General features: G+C 36.2%; 1 protein-coding gene across 1 annotated transcript in view; it reads right to left on the bottom strand.

Moving 5' to 3' along the window:
• The window catches only part of adam11 (ADAM metallopeptidase domain 11), a gene marked incomplete at its 5' end in the record, with an annotated part of 70,652 nt that extends 52,218 nt beyond the window's left edge, over positions 1 to 18,434 (bottom strand). Inside the window, 6 exons of the mRNA XM_079389113.1 lie at positions 2,238 to 2,301; positions 3,658 to 3,740; positions 4,811 to 4,877; positions 5,195 to 5,271; positions 17,932 to 18,101; positions 18,374 to 18,434. Of these exons, the coding sequence (XP_079245239.1) occupies positions 2,238 to 2,301; positions 3,658 to 3,740; positions 4,811 to 4,877; positions 5,195 to 5,271; positions 17,932 to 18,101; positions 18,374 to 18,434 (522 nt within the window). The remainder of the gene's footprint in view (positions 1 to 2,237; positions 2,302 to 3,657; positions 3,741 to 4,810; positions 4,878 to 5,194; positions 5,272 to 17,931; positions 18,102 to 18,373) is intronic.
• Positions 18,435 to 18,634: the final 200 nt, after the last annotated feature.

The raw sequence follows: 18,634 nt of genomic DNA, 5'->3' as shown, positions 1-18,634 counted from the left end.
CAGAAATAGAAAAGAACATGACCTTTTCATTTGGGATTCAGAGGTGGAGAATTTCATAATAATCAGTAACTCAAAATAAATGTATTAGCTGCTGGATTAGTATATACTGTATAAGCATGTCATCTGACAGAAAATGTATGTAAATTTCAACATCCTTGTTCAAATAGTTAGTGTTTTTGTTGGTGTTGTGATGCACCTTTAATGAAATGTGTTTTGAAGCCTCAGAATGTCCTAGTGTCTATGTGTATCAAGTTTTATTAAATACGGATTTATTCAAGAACATCAGGACATTTAAGCCCTTATGTTGAAATATACTTTTTTTTTTTTTTTTGTAAGCAGGCTGTACTGAAGATAGTGGTCATGCAAAATATATGTCCACATATAAAGCACCAGCTGTTGTTTGATCAGCAATAATTTTTACATGCCTCTTCAGAATAACACCTTACACCTTTTTTGTCCCATTTGAGAAAAGTAGGCCACGCCCTTAACTAGTCCTGAGGAAGTCGTGAAGAAAATTCTTGCTGTAAGGCATGCTGTTTGGTACATATATTTTGGCACAAAAAATGTATGAAAATTGTGTTGATAATTGTGTAAATCTCTGGGTCATCTCTGGGTGAATTGTATCCTGTTGTTGGGTAACATTTCCTTGCAGATGAAATGCTCACTGAGGTACTGGGCTGCCATGTAAGGCTATTACACAACCATCCATTATTAAACTCCCATCTACCCAGACAGAGAGAGACACTTTACATGCCGCTTTGAATACTTTATGAAAATGACCCATTTAAGAGAAGCGAAAGAGCAGTGGAGAGAGAGTGAAAAAGAGACAGATAACAAATACAGATAAACGAGGGGAAAAAATCTGAAAAAAAGATACGGAAATCAATGGAGGGCAGAGTAAATACCTCTGCAGTTTATCATCTGAACACCTTTGGCATGCTGCTCTCAATGCACCATGAATTGTGTCACAGTAATTCTAAGGTAATTCAATTTAGGCAAATGGAAGACATGAAACTGATTCACCTTCAACTATGCTTAAAATAACATGTTTACTTTTGCAAGCGGCTCTGTTTGTCTTGGAACAAACTCCTCCCACATAAATTTTTATAGGTCAAAACTAGAAAACAAGTTCATTTTCCTGTTCCATCGTCATATAGTCAATGGGTTTTTTGGTTAAATGTCTGAAATAAGGTTTGTGGTTAACACAAGCCATGCTGAATATTTTGATATTTAATCAATACCATAAAATGCATCAGTTTTTTAAACTACATAATAGCCCTTGTGATTTTTTAAAAGCAAACACTAACTGAATTTCTTTTACTGAAAAACGTTGTCAGAAGCTTATTGATGGTGATGTTTAAATCATGTGACTGTGGTGTAGTTTGTTTATAGTCTGCATTTAGTAAATGTTTGTAAAAAATTGTAAATGTTTTTCAGATTATCATGATGAAGAGAATTATAAAGTTTATTTTTTGCAACAATCCAAAGGCCAGTGTAAAAATTATATTGGGTTTTTGTTAAGGGAACCAGGGTGATGCTAACCTCCAGGTTGGCCTACAAAAAACATCTTTGCAGTGTTCTTTATTGCTCTCAGGGCTTTATAGTAGCCCTGCCTCAAAACAACCATTCAAACAGCCATCACAATTGAAAGGCCGAACAGAACATTTGAACGAGGGTGTTTTAAGCAAAATACAAGTGTCACATTTCTGCTCATTCACCCTCCACCTGCCGTGCCTGGTAGGCTTCCAATACAAGTGCATCACTGTAAATAAGAGACGAATGAAATTATCTTTTAATATCTAAAACGAAATGGTACAAATTAATCACTTGTCTTGAAAATAATGTCAGATATTGCTTATTGTTCTAAAACAAGGCAATCTTCATTTTTTACTTCTTTATTTTGAAGTGAAATACGATTCTTGACAGACTTCGATATCATAATGCGGTGCTGCTGTAAGATCATGCATAAGCTGCTCTGTCTCATATTTTCTCGCTCAACATCTCTCCTTCTGCTCTTCACCTCCGTCCCACATACAGACGTCTGCTGATTCACCTGTCAGTCAACCACAGTAATGCATATCTCTGTGCATGTGGCTAATATTCAGTGCTTCGCTGTCTCTTCTGTCTCGGGATTGTGTATCTACTTGTGATTTTTTCCAGACTGCAACAGGCAGATAGAGTGACAATTCTCCTCAAGAGAAAGTTGAGAGAGATGAATATTTCAGCTGCATACTGACCTGATCAGAGCTGTTGTGCAAGGGCTCAATGCCGTATGAAAAGTTGCCATCTGAGAACATCCCTCTGTAGACACACCAACATCACAAATGTGAGACACGCCAATGACAACAACCCTAATACAACTTAAAAACACAGCCTTGATAGGGATTTATTAGGTCACATTTTACAAGAAGGTTCAGTTAGTTAACATTACTTAACTGTATTAATTAACATGAACTAACAAAGCATTTTAAGGTGTCCTTGTTACAATGTAACTATACCTTTAAAGTACTGAGTAATATTAACGTGTATTTACAACATGGTTAGGGCTAGGATTAGGGTTTGGCTTACGGTTACTTGCATGTAATTATGTGTAATTTTTTTTTTTTTTTTATATAATAGTAAGTATATGTAACGTGTAACAAGGGCACCTTAAAATAAAGTGTTACTCATTTTTTTTTATATCAGTACATTTTAATTTCAACAGTTACTAATATATTATTATTATCAAAAGTATCTGTTAACATTATTTAAAAGACCTTGAGTGCTATTTTTAATTTTTAATTTCAACTGAATATATACATTTGTGAGATTTAGTCAATAGGTCAATTTATCTAATTTTGTATCTTTGGAAAATAGTGATCTATGACATTTCATTATAATGAATATAAACTTTTTTATTATTACTTATTTTTATATGAAATTATAATTTTTATTTTAAATTGGTAGAATTGGCACAGAAGGCTTCAAGTGGCATGTTGTTACTGGAGTTATTATATTTTTTTATTTAAATCTTCGCCTTTCCTTAAACCTGTAGGCTAATTGAGTGAAATAATTCAACTGAATTCTAATTTCAATTAAATATGTAAATATATTTATTTATATGTCTGTATATAAGCCATAGGATATATCGTTCATATGAATCCATGAATCCATGAGAATTTGCTTTGTCTGTCATCAGTAACTCAATTATTGTACTAAATTTCCAAAACAATTTCCCATCGAAGAGCTGATTTAGCATTTTACATTAAAGACAATAAAAGTATATAAATATTAATAAGTATGATATCAAAAGTTATTTATATATTCTGTAAAAGTTCAGCTAGGGGGCTTCTTGCCCCAATAGTGGGCAATAATTTTAATAATTTTATATTTTGTGCTACAGCAACTAATTTAGCAAAGGTTACTTATATCTAAATTCATTACAATTCATTACAACAACAATAACAACAAAAAAGTAAACGCACACTGTCCTTAAGATGGGGCATCTTCCCCAATCTTACTCTTCAAGCTCATAATGTATAGTTTTCCAAAAATGTCCAAACAGACTTTTTGATACTGATGTCACCAAAATGTAATTGCTGAAAACAACTGTAAAACAACTGAGATAATGGAGTGTGTTCTTTGCACTGTTGAAGCAGATAAAGGGTTGCTGCTTACTGTAGGCCATGACAGGTGGAGAGAGCTGCCCATGAGCTCTGAACTCCTCTCACGTGACCATGATAGTAACAGTGCTCTCCTCCCTGAAATGTCACACACATTCACAATCATACACTGTATCAAAGTTAAATGATTATACAGTGAACAGCCATCAAATATGACAGTAACCACGGCAACATCCCCCATTAAAATTCATCAGATCATTTTTCCAATGCCCATCAAACGCTTTTAGCATGCCTTTCTTCCCGTCTGGTGTGAAATGAGTCCCCCTCAAATCTGATATTTTGGTTTCTATTGCTCTATTTCTATTTCACTCTATTGGTGAAAATGTTGCATCTGATCACTTAATAAAGTAACAGCTACATCCTCTTGATAAGACACACTATTTGAGGAATCATTCATCATGTCTGCAGCACAAAACAAATTTAAGAGCTGTGGGGTCTGTAAGCAGACTCCTACGCGTTCAAGTGTGTGGGCGTCTGCTTACAGACCCCACAGCTCTTAAATTTGTTTTGTGCTGCGGACATGATGATTTTCAAATATTGCTAGGATTCATTCTACCAGTCTGGCAGTAGTTTTCTGCACTGCAGTTCTGGTTTCTGTGTCTTTGCTGCAGTGTAGTTGCTTAATGACTTCAGCTTCTCCACTCAAGGCTCCATTCTTCCTGTGTGTGTGTGTGTGTGTGTGTCTCTCTCTCTTTGACTCAGTTGGACAAAGTGGACTAGAACTGTCTATTAGCAGTTGTCATAGCAACAACATTGCGATTGGTCAAACCTAACTGACACTGAACAGGAGGGGCGGATGCCTTGCCAGACTTCTTTGTCTCGCTGCATCAAAGTCGAGCGCTAAGAAAGGGAGTGGGTATATTCCCAGACCCACATATGATATCTCAGAAGTTTACATTAAAACAGGCAGTGAACTACAGCTATTAAAGAATTTATTAATTACATGTCTTATTATATTATTCAAAAATCATTATGATATTTGTCCCTAACAAAAACTAATAAAGGCATATTACCATGGAATTATGGTACATAATAATGGTTATACTACTACAGCCAAGATATTATTTGCAACAGGGGATCTAATATTAATCTCTAACTAAATCAATATAAAGGGATACAAATAGAAAAAGGGATATTATTTTCCTTACCAGACTTTGAAAAGGTCGCCCATCATCATCAAAGTGGCGTTCAACATAGTTAGACGACAAAAGATCACTGCAGACACACAAATAAATGTCATTAATATAGAGGGAATAATATAATAATATAGAGAGTTGAAATGAGAACATTTGTGTTTCTGCTAGTGCACTGTAAAAATTATTTTTGGAAATTGTAAATAAATACAGGTTATTGTTTTACAAGAAAAAACGATTTCATTCTTTCTTCTTTAAAATGTAATGTTCAATTCAACATGTTACTAGTCATTTCTTTGTAATTATTTGTGAAATTTTCTAGCCATTCCTTGACTGAGAATTGTTTCAAAGTAAATCATACAGTTTTTTTTTTTTTAGTGAGTAGGATTTTGAACATACTGATTGAGTTCCAGGTCTAGAACAAATGGGATTCCAAACGCCATCACCTGGAATGAGATCTGAGCCAGATGAATGGGCTGAGAGAAAGAAGAACAGATACAGGCAGGTTGGTTACAATATGAAAACAATCCATTCCTCATCACCACGGATTTAGTGGCATCTGAACACTGGGGAACAGGACATCATCCACGCCCCCCAGCCCCAAAATATGAAATACAACTATACATCTTATGAAACTGACCCTTTGCAAAAACCCGCCCTCCTTAGTTACTGTTGCTATGTCCAACAAGCCATGCCGCTCTCAAACTGAACATCATGTTCTCAAGCAGTGAAAAATACATTGCGGAGCAAAGAGGACACTAAAAATGTGCCGACAGACAAGACAGAGCAGGTTACATTTGGTATGAAACAAGGTATCAGCTTTAAAATTTTGTCATTTTGTAAGAAATTCAAACAATAAATACTGTGACAAACAATCTTCTTAATGTGTCGTGACAGATCACTGTATTGCCTCAGTTCAAGTGGCATGTGAACGGATCATCTCTTCCTTTTAATTACTTACGGCATGCAATAAACATGAATGAACAACATAAGGTTCAACCGTGGAAAGATATCAATAGACACCATTTTTCAAGTTTAAGTCCACCGAAGTTAAGTCCACTCTCCTATCAGATTTGATTAATGGACAAAATGGTACATTAGGCACTATGATTGGTCAGATCGCCTGTCAATTAAGCTCTTTGCAAAGTGTCAATTAAACAAAAACATCCTTTCACATTCAACTGCTTTCAGTTAATTCCTTAGCATGTGTAAATAGTTGTATGAACATAAAAATTCAACAACTGAGACATAAAATGAACAAGTTTCACAGGCATTTGCCAAACAGAAATGGAATAACTAATAATTTCCTGAACAATTCAATATCAAAAGTCACAGCGAGTATCTTCCGAGCATCTTATCCTCATGGGAAGAACAAGACTTGCCAGTTCTTTCTGTGAGATGTTACCTCACCCTTCCACCAAGGTAACTGCAAGTTCCCAGACATTTCTGGGGGAACACGTGGTTTGCCACAGCAAGGACAATCAGCTGTCCTTCTTCCTGTCTCCCTGTAGCACTGTCTTAGGCGTCTTACATTGTGGACATTGCAGTTTATTGCTCTGGCCAGTGGCCACATGTGTAGTTTTTATGCCTTTCTGCAGCAGGAATATCACATGTTCATCCAGATGAGACACTGGGCATCTTATTCTGGTGATTTTCAGAGTCAGTAGAAAGGTCTCTTTACTGTCCTACGTTACTGTAACTGTGACATTAATTGCCAACTGTTAACTGTTGTCTTAAAGACTGTTTGACAGGTGCATATGCAATAATTGTTTATGGGTTCACTAAGAGCTGTAAAGCATGTTTGGATTTTACTAAATTACTTTAAAATGCAGAACCCTGAAAGAAGATTTTTTTTTTTTTCAGAGTTTATATGACAGGGTTTGTAGGTCTGTAAAACAAAACTAGCCTAACAGCAAATCAAAAATAGCCCAAAACTTACCTAATATCCCTATTCCAAATATCTAAACTCAAAATATACCACTCTCATAACTATAATACATATTTTACAGTCACTGTAATGCATTCAACACAATTTCACAGCCTGTTTTCATAAAGGAGCTCAAAAGCTCTTAACCAGTGCCAACTCATCATCTAGTACAGTTTTATGTTGATAGAATCAATGGATCATTGTTATCACAGATAGAATAAAAAGAAAAGTGTAAATATTTCAATACAAGCATTTGAGTCAAATACAAGTTATGAAATATGTCAGTCCTTTAACTCACAACAGTGTAGAAAGGGTTAAAGTGAACCATCAAATTTATTGACAAGCATTTATGGTAAACTAAAACAGTGGTTCTCAACTGGTTTGGCCTTGGGACACGTTTTCCCATGGTCATCAAGCCGCGACCCACTTACCATATATATATATATATATATATATATGGTACAACGGGGCTAAAGGCCCACCTTAAGAAAAAATTTGCTATTCACTGTGTCAAAAATGTATAATTGCAGAAAAAATATATACGTTGTATTGAACATTAATGGAGCAACAGATTTTGTGTGAAAATAAATCATTCAAGTTGTTTATTTTGTTTAAAAATCTTATAAATGTATGAGGTGGCAAGAGGAGCCTTTTACCCCACACACGAGGTAAAAGGCTCACCAAGTTTGTACTATTTTCTGCTTATTTTGAAAAATAAAATAATGAATTTTTGATGAATAAATTTTTAAAGAATAAATATACTGTCGTTAAAATATGTTAATATAAAAAATATGTTTTAAAATCCAGAAAATCATTTTAATAAGTAAAGATTCTGAAAGTACTGAAGGAGATCCAGTAATAATTGAATATATATTTACAGTAGTAACAACAAATTATATTTTATTATATGATGTGATTAATATCATGTTTTTAAATATGATGGTTTCATTCCAAACATGGTGATTATCTCTAATATGGACACCCAACATAATATATGATTTGCCATCTGAATCTAACCATGTCACGTCAACAAATGGAAAAGTCAGCGATCTATTAATGATCATGTTAATTACTGTGTGCCTTTAGCCCCGACAGCAGGGGTGCTTTTTACCCCAAATACCATACTTTTACATATTCTTTCATTATTTAAAACCTGTCGCTTTAATTATATTAAACAAAACTGAAAATCATAAAGAAGACCTTTGTCTCAAAATATATGCATTAATTTTTGCGATTCTCATTTGCTACTTGAAACTACAACATTTTAAAAAACATAAAATATTAGATCAAGTAAACACAGAATCAACTTTGCACTGCTGCGTGCGATCATGTCAAAGCGGATGTTTTGGAAAGTGCTAAGCCATGTTTTTTGTGCCATCTATTGGTTTAGATGAAAAAATATCAAAGGCTCCTTTTACAGTGGGGCACCTTTAGCCCTGTTGTATCCTATATTTATGCATTTATATCCTGTCAACCCTATTGAGAAAGGGCATCTCAGGAACCGCACTCCAGTGGTTTGAGTCTTATCTCTCAGATAGGTCCTTCAAGGTATCTTGGAGAGGTGAGGTATCCAAGTCGCAACGTCTAGCTACTGGGGTGCCTCAGAGCTCAGTTCTTGTACCACTTCTCTTCCCTGTCTACATGGCATCACTAGGTTCTGTCATTAAGAAACATGGCTTTTCAAATCACTGAATGACTGAATGACAAATCACATATGCTGATGACACTCATCTCTACCTCTCATTCCATCCTGATGATCCGACGATAGCTGCTCAGCATCTCAGCATGTCTAACAGACATTTCTTGCTGGATGAAGGACAATTACTTTCAACACAACCTAGCTAAGACAGAACTGCTTGTAGTTTCAGCAAACCCATCACTTCATCACAATTTCACTTTCATCAACCATAACTCCTTCAAAAACAGCCAGAAACCTTGGAGTTGTGATTGATGATGAGCTCAATTTCTCAGAACACATTGCTAAAACTGCCCGGTCCTGCAGATTTGCTTTATACAATATTAGGAAGATCAGGCCATTTCTTTCGGGAACATGCAACACAACTCCTCGTTCAAGCTCTTGTTCTGTCCAGACTTGACTATTGCAATGCTGTCTTGGCAATGCTGTCTCTAGCTTTCCATCAAACCTCTACAATTAATCCAAAATTAGCAGCTATCGTCGGATAACCAACACCAATAACTCGACTGAGGTGAGTCCCTAGAGCAAGTCACCGAACCCCTAACTGCTCCCCGGGCGCCACAGCATTGGCTGCCCACTGCTCCGGGTGTATGTTCACTACTGTGTGTACACTTGGATGGGTTAAATGCAGAGAACAAATTCCGAGTATGGGTCACCTACTTGGCCACACACAATTTCTCTTTCCCTTAATTGCTAGATTTTCTTAAAAAACTAACTCTAGCTTTCTTTTTTCTATATTCCATCTACTCATATTCTTAAAAAAAACAAAAACAAAAACTTGCTATGTGTACTGCGTTAGGCTAACCGAGACTTGTCATAGCACTTGCATGTTGTTGCTCTTTTGTTGGTTTTGATTGCTTCTATTGTCCTCATTTGTAAGTCGCTTTGGATAAAAGCATCTGCTAAATTATATATATATATATATATATATAAATACTGTATATACACAGTTGGGCAAAAAAGTATTTAGTCAGCCACCAATTGTGCAAGTTCTCCCACTTAAAAGGATGAGAGAGGCCTGTAATTTTCATCATAGGTACAGTTCAACTATGAGAGACAGAATGGGGGGAAAGAATCCAGGAAATCACATTGTAGGATTTTTAATTAATTAATTGGTAAATTCCTCGGGAAAATAAGTATTTGGTCACCTACAAACAAGCAAGATTTCTGGCTCTCACAGACCTGTAACTTCTTATTTAAGAGGCTCCTCTGTCCTCCACTCATTACCTGTATTAATGGCACCTATTTGAACTCGTTATCAGTATAAAAGACACCTGTCCACAACCTCAAACAGTCACACTCCAAACTCCACTATGGCCAAGACCAAAGAGCTGTCGAAGGACACCAGAAACAAAATTGTAGACCTGCACCAGGCTGGGAAGACTGAATCTGCAATAGGCAAGCAGCTTGGTGTGAAGAAATCAACTGTGAGAGCAATTATTAGAAAATGGAAGACATACAAGACCACTGATAATCTTCCTCGATCTGGGGCTCCACGCAAGATCTCACCCCGTTTTTCTGCAAAGGGACCAGGACGACTGATCCGTGTAAAGGAAAGAATGAATTGGGCCATGTAGCGTGAGATTTTGAGTGAAAACCTCCTTCCATCAGCAAGGGCATTGAAGATGAAACGTGGCTGGGTCTTTCAACATGACAATGATCCCAAACACACCGCCCGGGCAACGAAAGAGTGGCTTCGTAAGAAGCATTTCAAGGTCCTGGAGTGGCCTAGCCAGTCTCCAGATCTCAACCCCAAAGAAAATCTTTGGAGGGAGTTGAAAGTCCGTGTTGCCCAGCGACAGCCCCAAAACATCACTGCTCTAGAAGAGATCTGCATGAAGGAATGGGCCAAAATACCAGCAACAGTGTGTGAAAACCTTGTGAAGACTTACAGAAAACGTTTGACCTCTGTCATTGCCAACAAAGGGTATATAACAAAGTATTGAGATGAACTTTTGTTATTGACCAAATACTTATTTTCCACCATAATTAGCAAATAAATTCATTAAAAATCCTACAATGTGATTTCCTGGATTCTTTCCCCCCATTCTGTCTCTCATAGTTGAAGTGTACCTATGATGAAAATTACAGGTCTCTCTCATCTTTTTAAGTGGGAGAACTGGCACAATTGGTGGCTGACTAAATACTTTTTTTGTCCAACTGTGTGTATATATATATATAGATACACAGTATTGCACAGAATTGAGTACACCCCTCACATTTCTTTAAATATTTTATTTGATCTTTTCATGTGACAACACTGAAGAAATGACACTTTGTTACAATGTAAAGTAGTGAGTGTACAGCTTGTATAACAGTGTAAATTTGTTGTCCCCTCAAAATAACTCAACACACAGCCATTAATGTCTAAACCGCTGGCCACAAAAGTGAGTACACCCCTAAATGAAAATATCCAAATTGAGCCCAAAGTGTCAATAATTTGTGTGAACACCATTATTTTCCAGCATTGCCTTAAGGCCTTTCCACACTGGGTGCGATGCGAATAAGCGAGGCGAATCACCCGCGAATGTTGCTTTCACACCGAACGCGAAATGAACGTTCGCCTTCTGCTAATTCACGCCTACATGCTAGGGGGCGCCGACCAACAATGTATTTTTCCTCAGATATGTATCCGCGCATATGGATTTAACATCTAAATAATGATAAACAAAGTTTGGTTCTACACCAGAAACACAAGCTATCTATAATGCTTAGAAGAATAGGCTACATCCTAAAATATAATTAGAAGTACAATTAGCATCAAGCTACACTTGAAAATGTATTTAATTTATTAATGTATTTGCTTACCCACTTTAAACCATCATTGAGTGCTTGTAATGGCAGAATATCATACAGATATTCTGTATGAAGAACATGAGAATAAATACATACATAGTTGTTTATATTATATATTGTGTTTTTGCTGCTTTGTACATTGCCTTTTGGTTAATTGTCGTTATTCTTTTATTATTTGTGTCCTGTACTGTTGCTGTCTCTCTGTTGCACTGTGGAGCTTCTGTCACTACAACAAATTCCTTGTATGTGTAAACATACTTGGCCAATAAAGCTCATTCTGATTCTGATTCTGATTCTAAATCTGTTCTCAAATACAAACGATAACAAGAACTCAGCATCCACTCTCTTATCCGAGATACTCTTCTTCTTTGTTTGTTTACAATAGTTTTTGAAACAGCGCCACCATTCTCACCCTTTCGTGCAACAGCAGCTGCTCCGGTCACGTGATCCTAGCTCAAATCTGATTGGACGGCCCGTGTTTTCGCTTTTTCGTTTAGTTTTTTCACGCTCAGTGTGGAAAGGCCGTTAACCCTCATGCAGCCCCAGGCCATGAAACTCCCACCACCATGCTTGACAGTAGGCAAGACACACTCATCTTTGTACTGCTGACTTGGTTGCCGCCACACACGCTTGACACCATTTGAACCAAAAAAGTTTATCTTGGTCATTTCTTCAGTGTTGTCACATGAAAAGATATAATAAAATATTTACAAAAAATGTGAGGGGTGTACTCACTTCTGTGATCTGTGATTCAATCTTCAAATGAATGTGCAAACAACATATTTTAAATATTTGTTTAATGGCATCTTATGACTGGAGGCCAGTATTGCTGATACCAAGTAATACTGATTTCTTTCTAAAAAAAAAAAAATCCCCTAATATTTAACCATTGACTATTATCATTAAACATTACATTATAATTAAGGGCTATATATTTTTTACATTTATTAGACTTTAAAAATGAAAAAACTTCTAATTTAAGTGAACTTAAAACAATCTTCACATAAACCCATTATAATAAATGTTATATTTAGCTAGGCTAGGCTACCTCTGCCCTTCAGCAGAAATATACAGAAATTGAATAAAATTATCAAACACTAAATTCTAAACTAAATACAGATAAATACTTACAGCTATATAAAAGTTATTGATTTCCTCTTTTTTCTTTTATTCTTGATGAACAGACAGCACAGCAGCTGGTTAATAGCTTGTTTTTGGCTGCTATTTCTTTAAGAGCTGCCGCTGCTGAACATGACGCAGATCTGACATGCATAGTATATTCTCTGAACTCACATCACCTTTTCAGACCCACTTCAGTCTCTTCTAATGAGCTGATGAGTTGAATTGGGTGTGTTAGATGAGGGAGACAGTGCTGGGATGCTCCAGGACAGTTTTGAAAACCATTTCAGAGCCATGTCCTTAATGTAACTCATATATAACATATTACATGCATGCACAGTTTCAAGGCAGCTTTAATCGCCTTTTTGGTAACTTCACGCCTTAACTGACCACGACATTGCATGCATGTATATATATATATATATATATATATATATATATGTATGTGTGTGTGTGTATGTGTATATAATGCAGGACTGCCAGTCAACGGCCGTGGGTGGGGCCTAAACAATGTGATGTCATATTGCTTTGAGAATCAATAAGGCAGGCCTATTGAGACTGGTTTGGTTTAACTGGGATTAAAAAATAAGGAGTGGTTGAATTTTTATCATTGTACGGTGGTTGTTCACACACTGCCAACACACAATTATGTCCAAACACCATGTAAAAGTAGATGCATAACAGGTGCCCTTTAATAATATTTGCAGTGACACATTTATAATGATGATAATCTAATTTAGCACATTTAAAATACTTTAATACCAAATAAAACTACTATTATAATAAATTACTTTACATGTGCTTTAGTATGATAGTCAACATATCAAAATAAGTGTTCTTCTTTAAAGCATGACAAAGGATTATTAAAACAAAGATGTGTACTTTAAAGTAAAACTTGCAATGTGACATTATTACAGTGTGTTAAACAGTCATGAAAGTGTACTCTAAGTACACTTAATTGGGCTTTTATTTCTTGAATATTACACTATCTGTAAATACATTTTTAAAAAATATATATTTCAAGAGCACTACAAGAGCACATTCAGTACAAATAAGCACACTTTTTTGCTGGCAATATACTAAACAAAAAACTTGTATTCCTTGTGTTTAGGTTGCTTTGGATAAAAGCATCTGCTAAATTAATAAATGTAAATGTAAAAACGTAAATGTAAACTCGTTTGGAATTATGTGGAGTTGTGTATGTAGAACGTTCAAATCAGTCACTTCTTAGGATTCTTTTCAGTTTGGATGCTGCTTTAGCGGGACTTCAGCAATTTGCAGTCAGTTGCCAATTTCTACTGACAGAGATCATTCTGCTGGTGGGAGATGCAGCCCTCTGATACATGTGGATAACCACATCAAATCAAGAGCGTCTACTAGAAACCAACAGCAACTAAAGCAGCTCTCATTCAAATAAATATTTGTCTTTTTAATCCTCCATCAAAATGTCCTGCTTAAATGTTTTTATGCTTTTATGAGAAAGGACAGTGGAGATTTTGACAGGAAAGTAGAGGGAAAAAGAGAGAAGAGGGAATAGGTGACAAAGTTCAGATTCAGACAGATTCATGTCCAGTGCCTGAAGGACAGCCATGTAGGGTTGTCGAGTGCTCTGCACCAGTGTCAGGTGAGGCAACTCAAGGTTATGAGGATATAAAATGGCCTTTGACAGACAGGTGGTATATATTGCACCCCTAGTTACAGGAGACGAACGGTGTGGGTGTGAAATGCGATCACCTTGCAATACTTGCAGTCGAAGGCACGAAAACGAATACCTGCCTCAATGCAAGAAGCAGGGAGTGCACCCACATTCATTTATTGTACTAAATAAATCATTCAAAAACTTTAGTCTCGCACTGTACAGTAGGTTAGATCAAATACAGACAGAGATGTGTAGAGTGTAAAACAATACTTTATGTTAAGCCCATAGGCGGAGCGTGTGTAAGGCTGGGGAAGGCTTAGCCTACCCCTGGCCATGGGGACTTGGGGCAAAATGCCACTAAATTGGACAAAAATACCCCTGCACAAACTAATTAAATATATTATGTCTGTTACTAACAAAGTGAAAATGAACAGACAGTGTCGATTGTGGCATTAAATTAAGATCTGCTCATGTTGCACCGTATATCATTTTAGGCGTTTTTAAAGTGTTGCACATTTTAACCAATCACACACAATTCTGTTGAGTTTAGGAATGCAATGGCCAATCAGAGGCGTCGCTGAAACTCATCAGTTTTGAGTGTGTGTGCGTTCTCTGACTGAATTCCGGACTCTTGTGAATTCTCTCATCATATACCACAAAGTGCAAATGTACGTACAAAGTAAGAGATTCATTTCACAGTGTATACAGCTTCAGTGATTATAATGATAGTTTTGTTTTTTTGAGAGTAAGCTTAAACTCGCGATAGATCAAAGTTAGTGAAAATGTCACTTTCTATATAACTATAATTTTATTCGCTGTTTCAAATTTATTTGTCACATACATGTACATACATACATATTATAAATTTAATTTAATTTGAATAACCTTGGAAAGGAAATGTTATATAATTATCAATTTCTAATGTTTTTATTAAACTGTAATCACGTTAAATACAAATTCAGTCCCATTAAACATTTTATTAGCCTACATGACACCTATGTCTGGTTCTTGCCTAAAAAGACAAGTTTATGATGTTTAATACATTTGACTGCTTTTAGCCTTTCCCTGGAGTTGGTTCACCCTCCACCTATGGTTAAGCCAAATAAATGCTCAGGACCCCATTGTGAAGCCAATTTTGAGATAATACCCGGATGACTGTACATTATCCTGAATATTACACAGCTATGAAATATTGAAGTTAAAATATTTTATATTAGCTCACTAATAAACTCTTTGCTTCTACAAAAAAAGTCCCCAGCAATTTCCCAGCAGTTCCCTTTGGTAATTTTGCAGGCAAGTGGCTGGGCACCACAATTTGACAAAATATTAATTTGAAGAATTTGTTTATTACAGACATGCAGCTTTTCACTTCACAAGGTTATTGTGATACAGTTACCAGCTGTTATCTGACAGTGAAGATGGGGGATGTGTAAAATGAACTTTTGATTATAAAAGTAAAGTACTTCATTGAACGCCTAACAGTATTAATAAAATGAAACTATATATATATAATATATATCTGTGTGTTGTGTGTACATTTAGACAAGTTAGTTCTATCCTCTAATTTGACTAAGCAAACAACATTCCACAATTGCTGTTTTACTGTATCAGCTTGTTTGTTTCATTCTGGAACAGAATGAAAGTGAGGAATAGAAAATGGAGACTGGGAAGTAGAGCACTGTGCTACGTACGACTGATAGCACTAAATGTTATTGAAGTATTCCTCCCTTTTTACTCTTAACAGTTTTAATACAATTAAATGTTAAGTTTTCAATCATTTTTGTTCTTTTTCTTTGCTTTCCTGATTGTTCAAGAGAAATTTACCCTATAGTGAGACAATAAAGGATAAACTAAACTTCTTGTTATTTTATTTCTGTTGCATCTGTTTCATGATTGTTTTAAACTCTGTATAAATGTGCTAAATAAATGAACTTGCCTTGCCTAGAACTGGAAATACGGAGTGATTACTGTACTCTTCAAACAATCATTGTGTTGTCTAATCTGTACAATGGGTTTTATTAAAGCTTCCACTAGTCTGGCATTAGCATTTAGTGTCATGTCATTTTTTGGTGGTAGCCCTTTGGTACTGTATCATTTGATGTCCATTAGGTAATATCCTGCCTTCTTCTGGAACTATTTTTGTTGGTGGATTAAAAAAATGTAGAGAAACTGAAATGTAAGGTATTTGATATTAACTTATATTTATAGAATCTCTGTATAAATGCAATACTTTGTTGTAACAATTAAAAAAACCATAATATTATAAATTTAATTGTAATAATGTCATTATTAGTTAATTATTCTGTATTATTAAATTGTTCAAAATCAAAAATGAAAATTCTGTCATCATTTACTCAAAAGTACAAATGAAGATTTAGTTAAGTTAAATGAAGTTTTAATTATACCAGAGTTCTGTCCCTCAATTAAAAGTCCATGTAACCAATGATTCAAAAAGTCCATAAAAACACTGTAAACCTAATCCATATGATTGATTTATGATCCATATGATTATTTAATCCAAGTCTTCAATCGTGTCCTATGACAATTTAATTTAGGCTTTAATTCACATATAAAACATTGATCAACGTACAAACATAGAACACATCAAATATGGTAAATGAAATCTCAAGACTGAGTACCCCTGCAAGTAAGAGGCCTTTACCATTGTGAATGTGTGGCGATGTGGTTACATGGACTTTTAATGGATGATAGAAAGCTCTCAGGTTTCAGATTTCAGGATCCAAGATGAAGTAAACGATGACAAAACTTTCATTTTTGGGTGAACTAACCCTTTACAGATACCAACACTGAGACAGACCGGTTTACTCTTCCCCCAACTGTTAATATTCCACCCTCCTCTACAGCAAGAAGCCAATATTACATTAACGTATAAATTTACAAGTAGAACCTTTAATGTGCACTTTACCCCTCTGAAAAGGGCTCAGTGCCAATTCTCTCTCAGCTGTAAAGCCTTCATGACAGATGGGGTTTGGAAGAAAATTGCTAAGAATGTTATTTATCAAGGATGGAAGTGCATGATTTGGGGAATTAAATGCAATGATTTTAGGGGATAAAAAAAAAAAAAAAAAACATCAGCAAATGATTAATTATTAGAGGGAGATGTGTAAATGGCAGTTACAGCAAACCATTTTAATTATTTAGTGCTAATCTTGGGATTAAATGCCATAGTGTTTTGGAGATTCTGAGAGATTCTGGAGATTTTGTATATGTGGAACCTTGGAATGCATCCGGTGCAGGCCCAGATGGAGAGCTGATAATATTACACTGTTATTGGCAGCCAGACGCATCAAAATAACCAAAATATTAAATTAACACACACTAAAAGCCACAAAACTTAATTTTTCAAATCATGGCCTCTTTAAAAAATAAAATAAAATAAAACATGAAAGAGCATTCAAAACCCATTGAACATCCTTCATTTTAGGTTTTAAATTTCAAAAGAATATTTACCTACAAGAAATGTGGAACTGAGTGGATGGTGGTCTGCATGTGAATGGAAAAATGTCAAAAGCGTAGAAAAATTGGCACTTTTCTATCCACAGAGGCCACGAAAGTGGATATATTCGTATATAGCAATAAATAAATGAATGAATAAATAAAGCAGCTATTGTTTGAGATCACATGACAGTGCTGACATGGCAAATGTACAACATTATGTATAAATAACACTCAAATTTTTAGTAGCCTAATACACTGTAGCTACACAAATTCAGACTAGTTGGAAGGGAGGGGATGGAAAATAGAAGAGCTTTGTGACATCAGCCAAAGAGTAAAGTAATTTCAGAGAGGGAGCAAGTTATTATATTATGATGAAAGTTGAGGAAGAAAAGAGAAACTTGTTTTTCACATGTATCGTTCATTCTAAGAGCAGGAACATGTGCATTAAGAAAGTAAAAGAGGTCAATTTTGTTTTCATGTTTCAGTGAAGAGTCACTCACATGCGCTCCATCAGCATCAATCTTTACTATAGTACCCAAGTGTCCGTGCGGCAGCTCCTCCTCCGCGTCAGTCCGCTGCAGCAGCCGCTGAGGCTGCGTTAGTTCCTCCGCATACGCGTTCTGTTCGCGGCCCCGTTCAGCTCCGTCCCGCTTGATGCTGCTGCCCCAGCCTTTCAATAGGACACATTCATAAAAACTGTTAAGACAATCGTCAAAGCCATGATTCTGTTTTAGTTATTCCTATGCGTTTAACAGCCGCTACACTCTATCTAGCCTGCGGCATCACTGCATATTCTGGAGCGACGCTGAAAATTCACAGCCATGCCCGTGACAGAAAACGGGGCCATCCGTAAAACTAAAAAATCGTTGCACCTGTTGGCGCACAATATACATAAAATAGCGACACCGATGGAGCTTAATATCACGAACGTTCGTCGCTCACCTGTCAAGGCGAGTCGCGCAGTGACCGCAGCCCACAGGAGGAGGCAGCGCGTCGCCAACATGATCACATACTCCTGCGGCTTCAACCGGAGCGAAAAGATGCGAAGCGCGACATTTACCGCCTCATCCCGTTCCGCGGCGATGTTGAAGTCACGAGGAAGACGTTAAGGGCATCCGTGGAAAATAAGCAGACGCCGATGGGAAAGACTTCAGAAAGTATTAGCTTGCGCGAGGCGCCGTGACGTCTGCTTATATCGCTCGT

Source organism: Barbus barbus (assembly GCF_936440315.1).
Source record: "Barbus barbus genome assembly, chromosome: 32".
NCBI classification, from domain to species: Eukaryota; Metazoa; Chordata; class Actinopteri; order Cypriniformes; family Cyprinidae; genus Barbus; species Barbus barbus.
The sequence above is the reverse complement of the archived record's forward strand: the minus strand, read 5'-3'. Positions and strand labels throughout refer to the sequence as shown.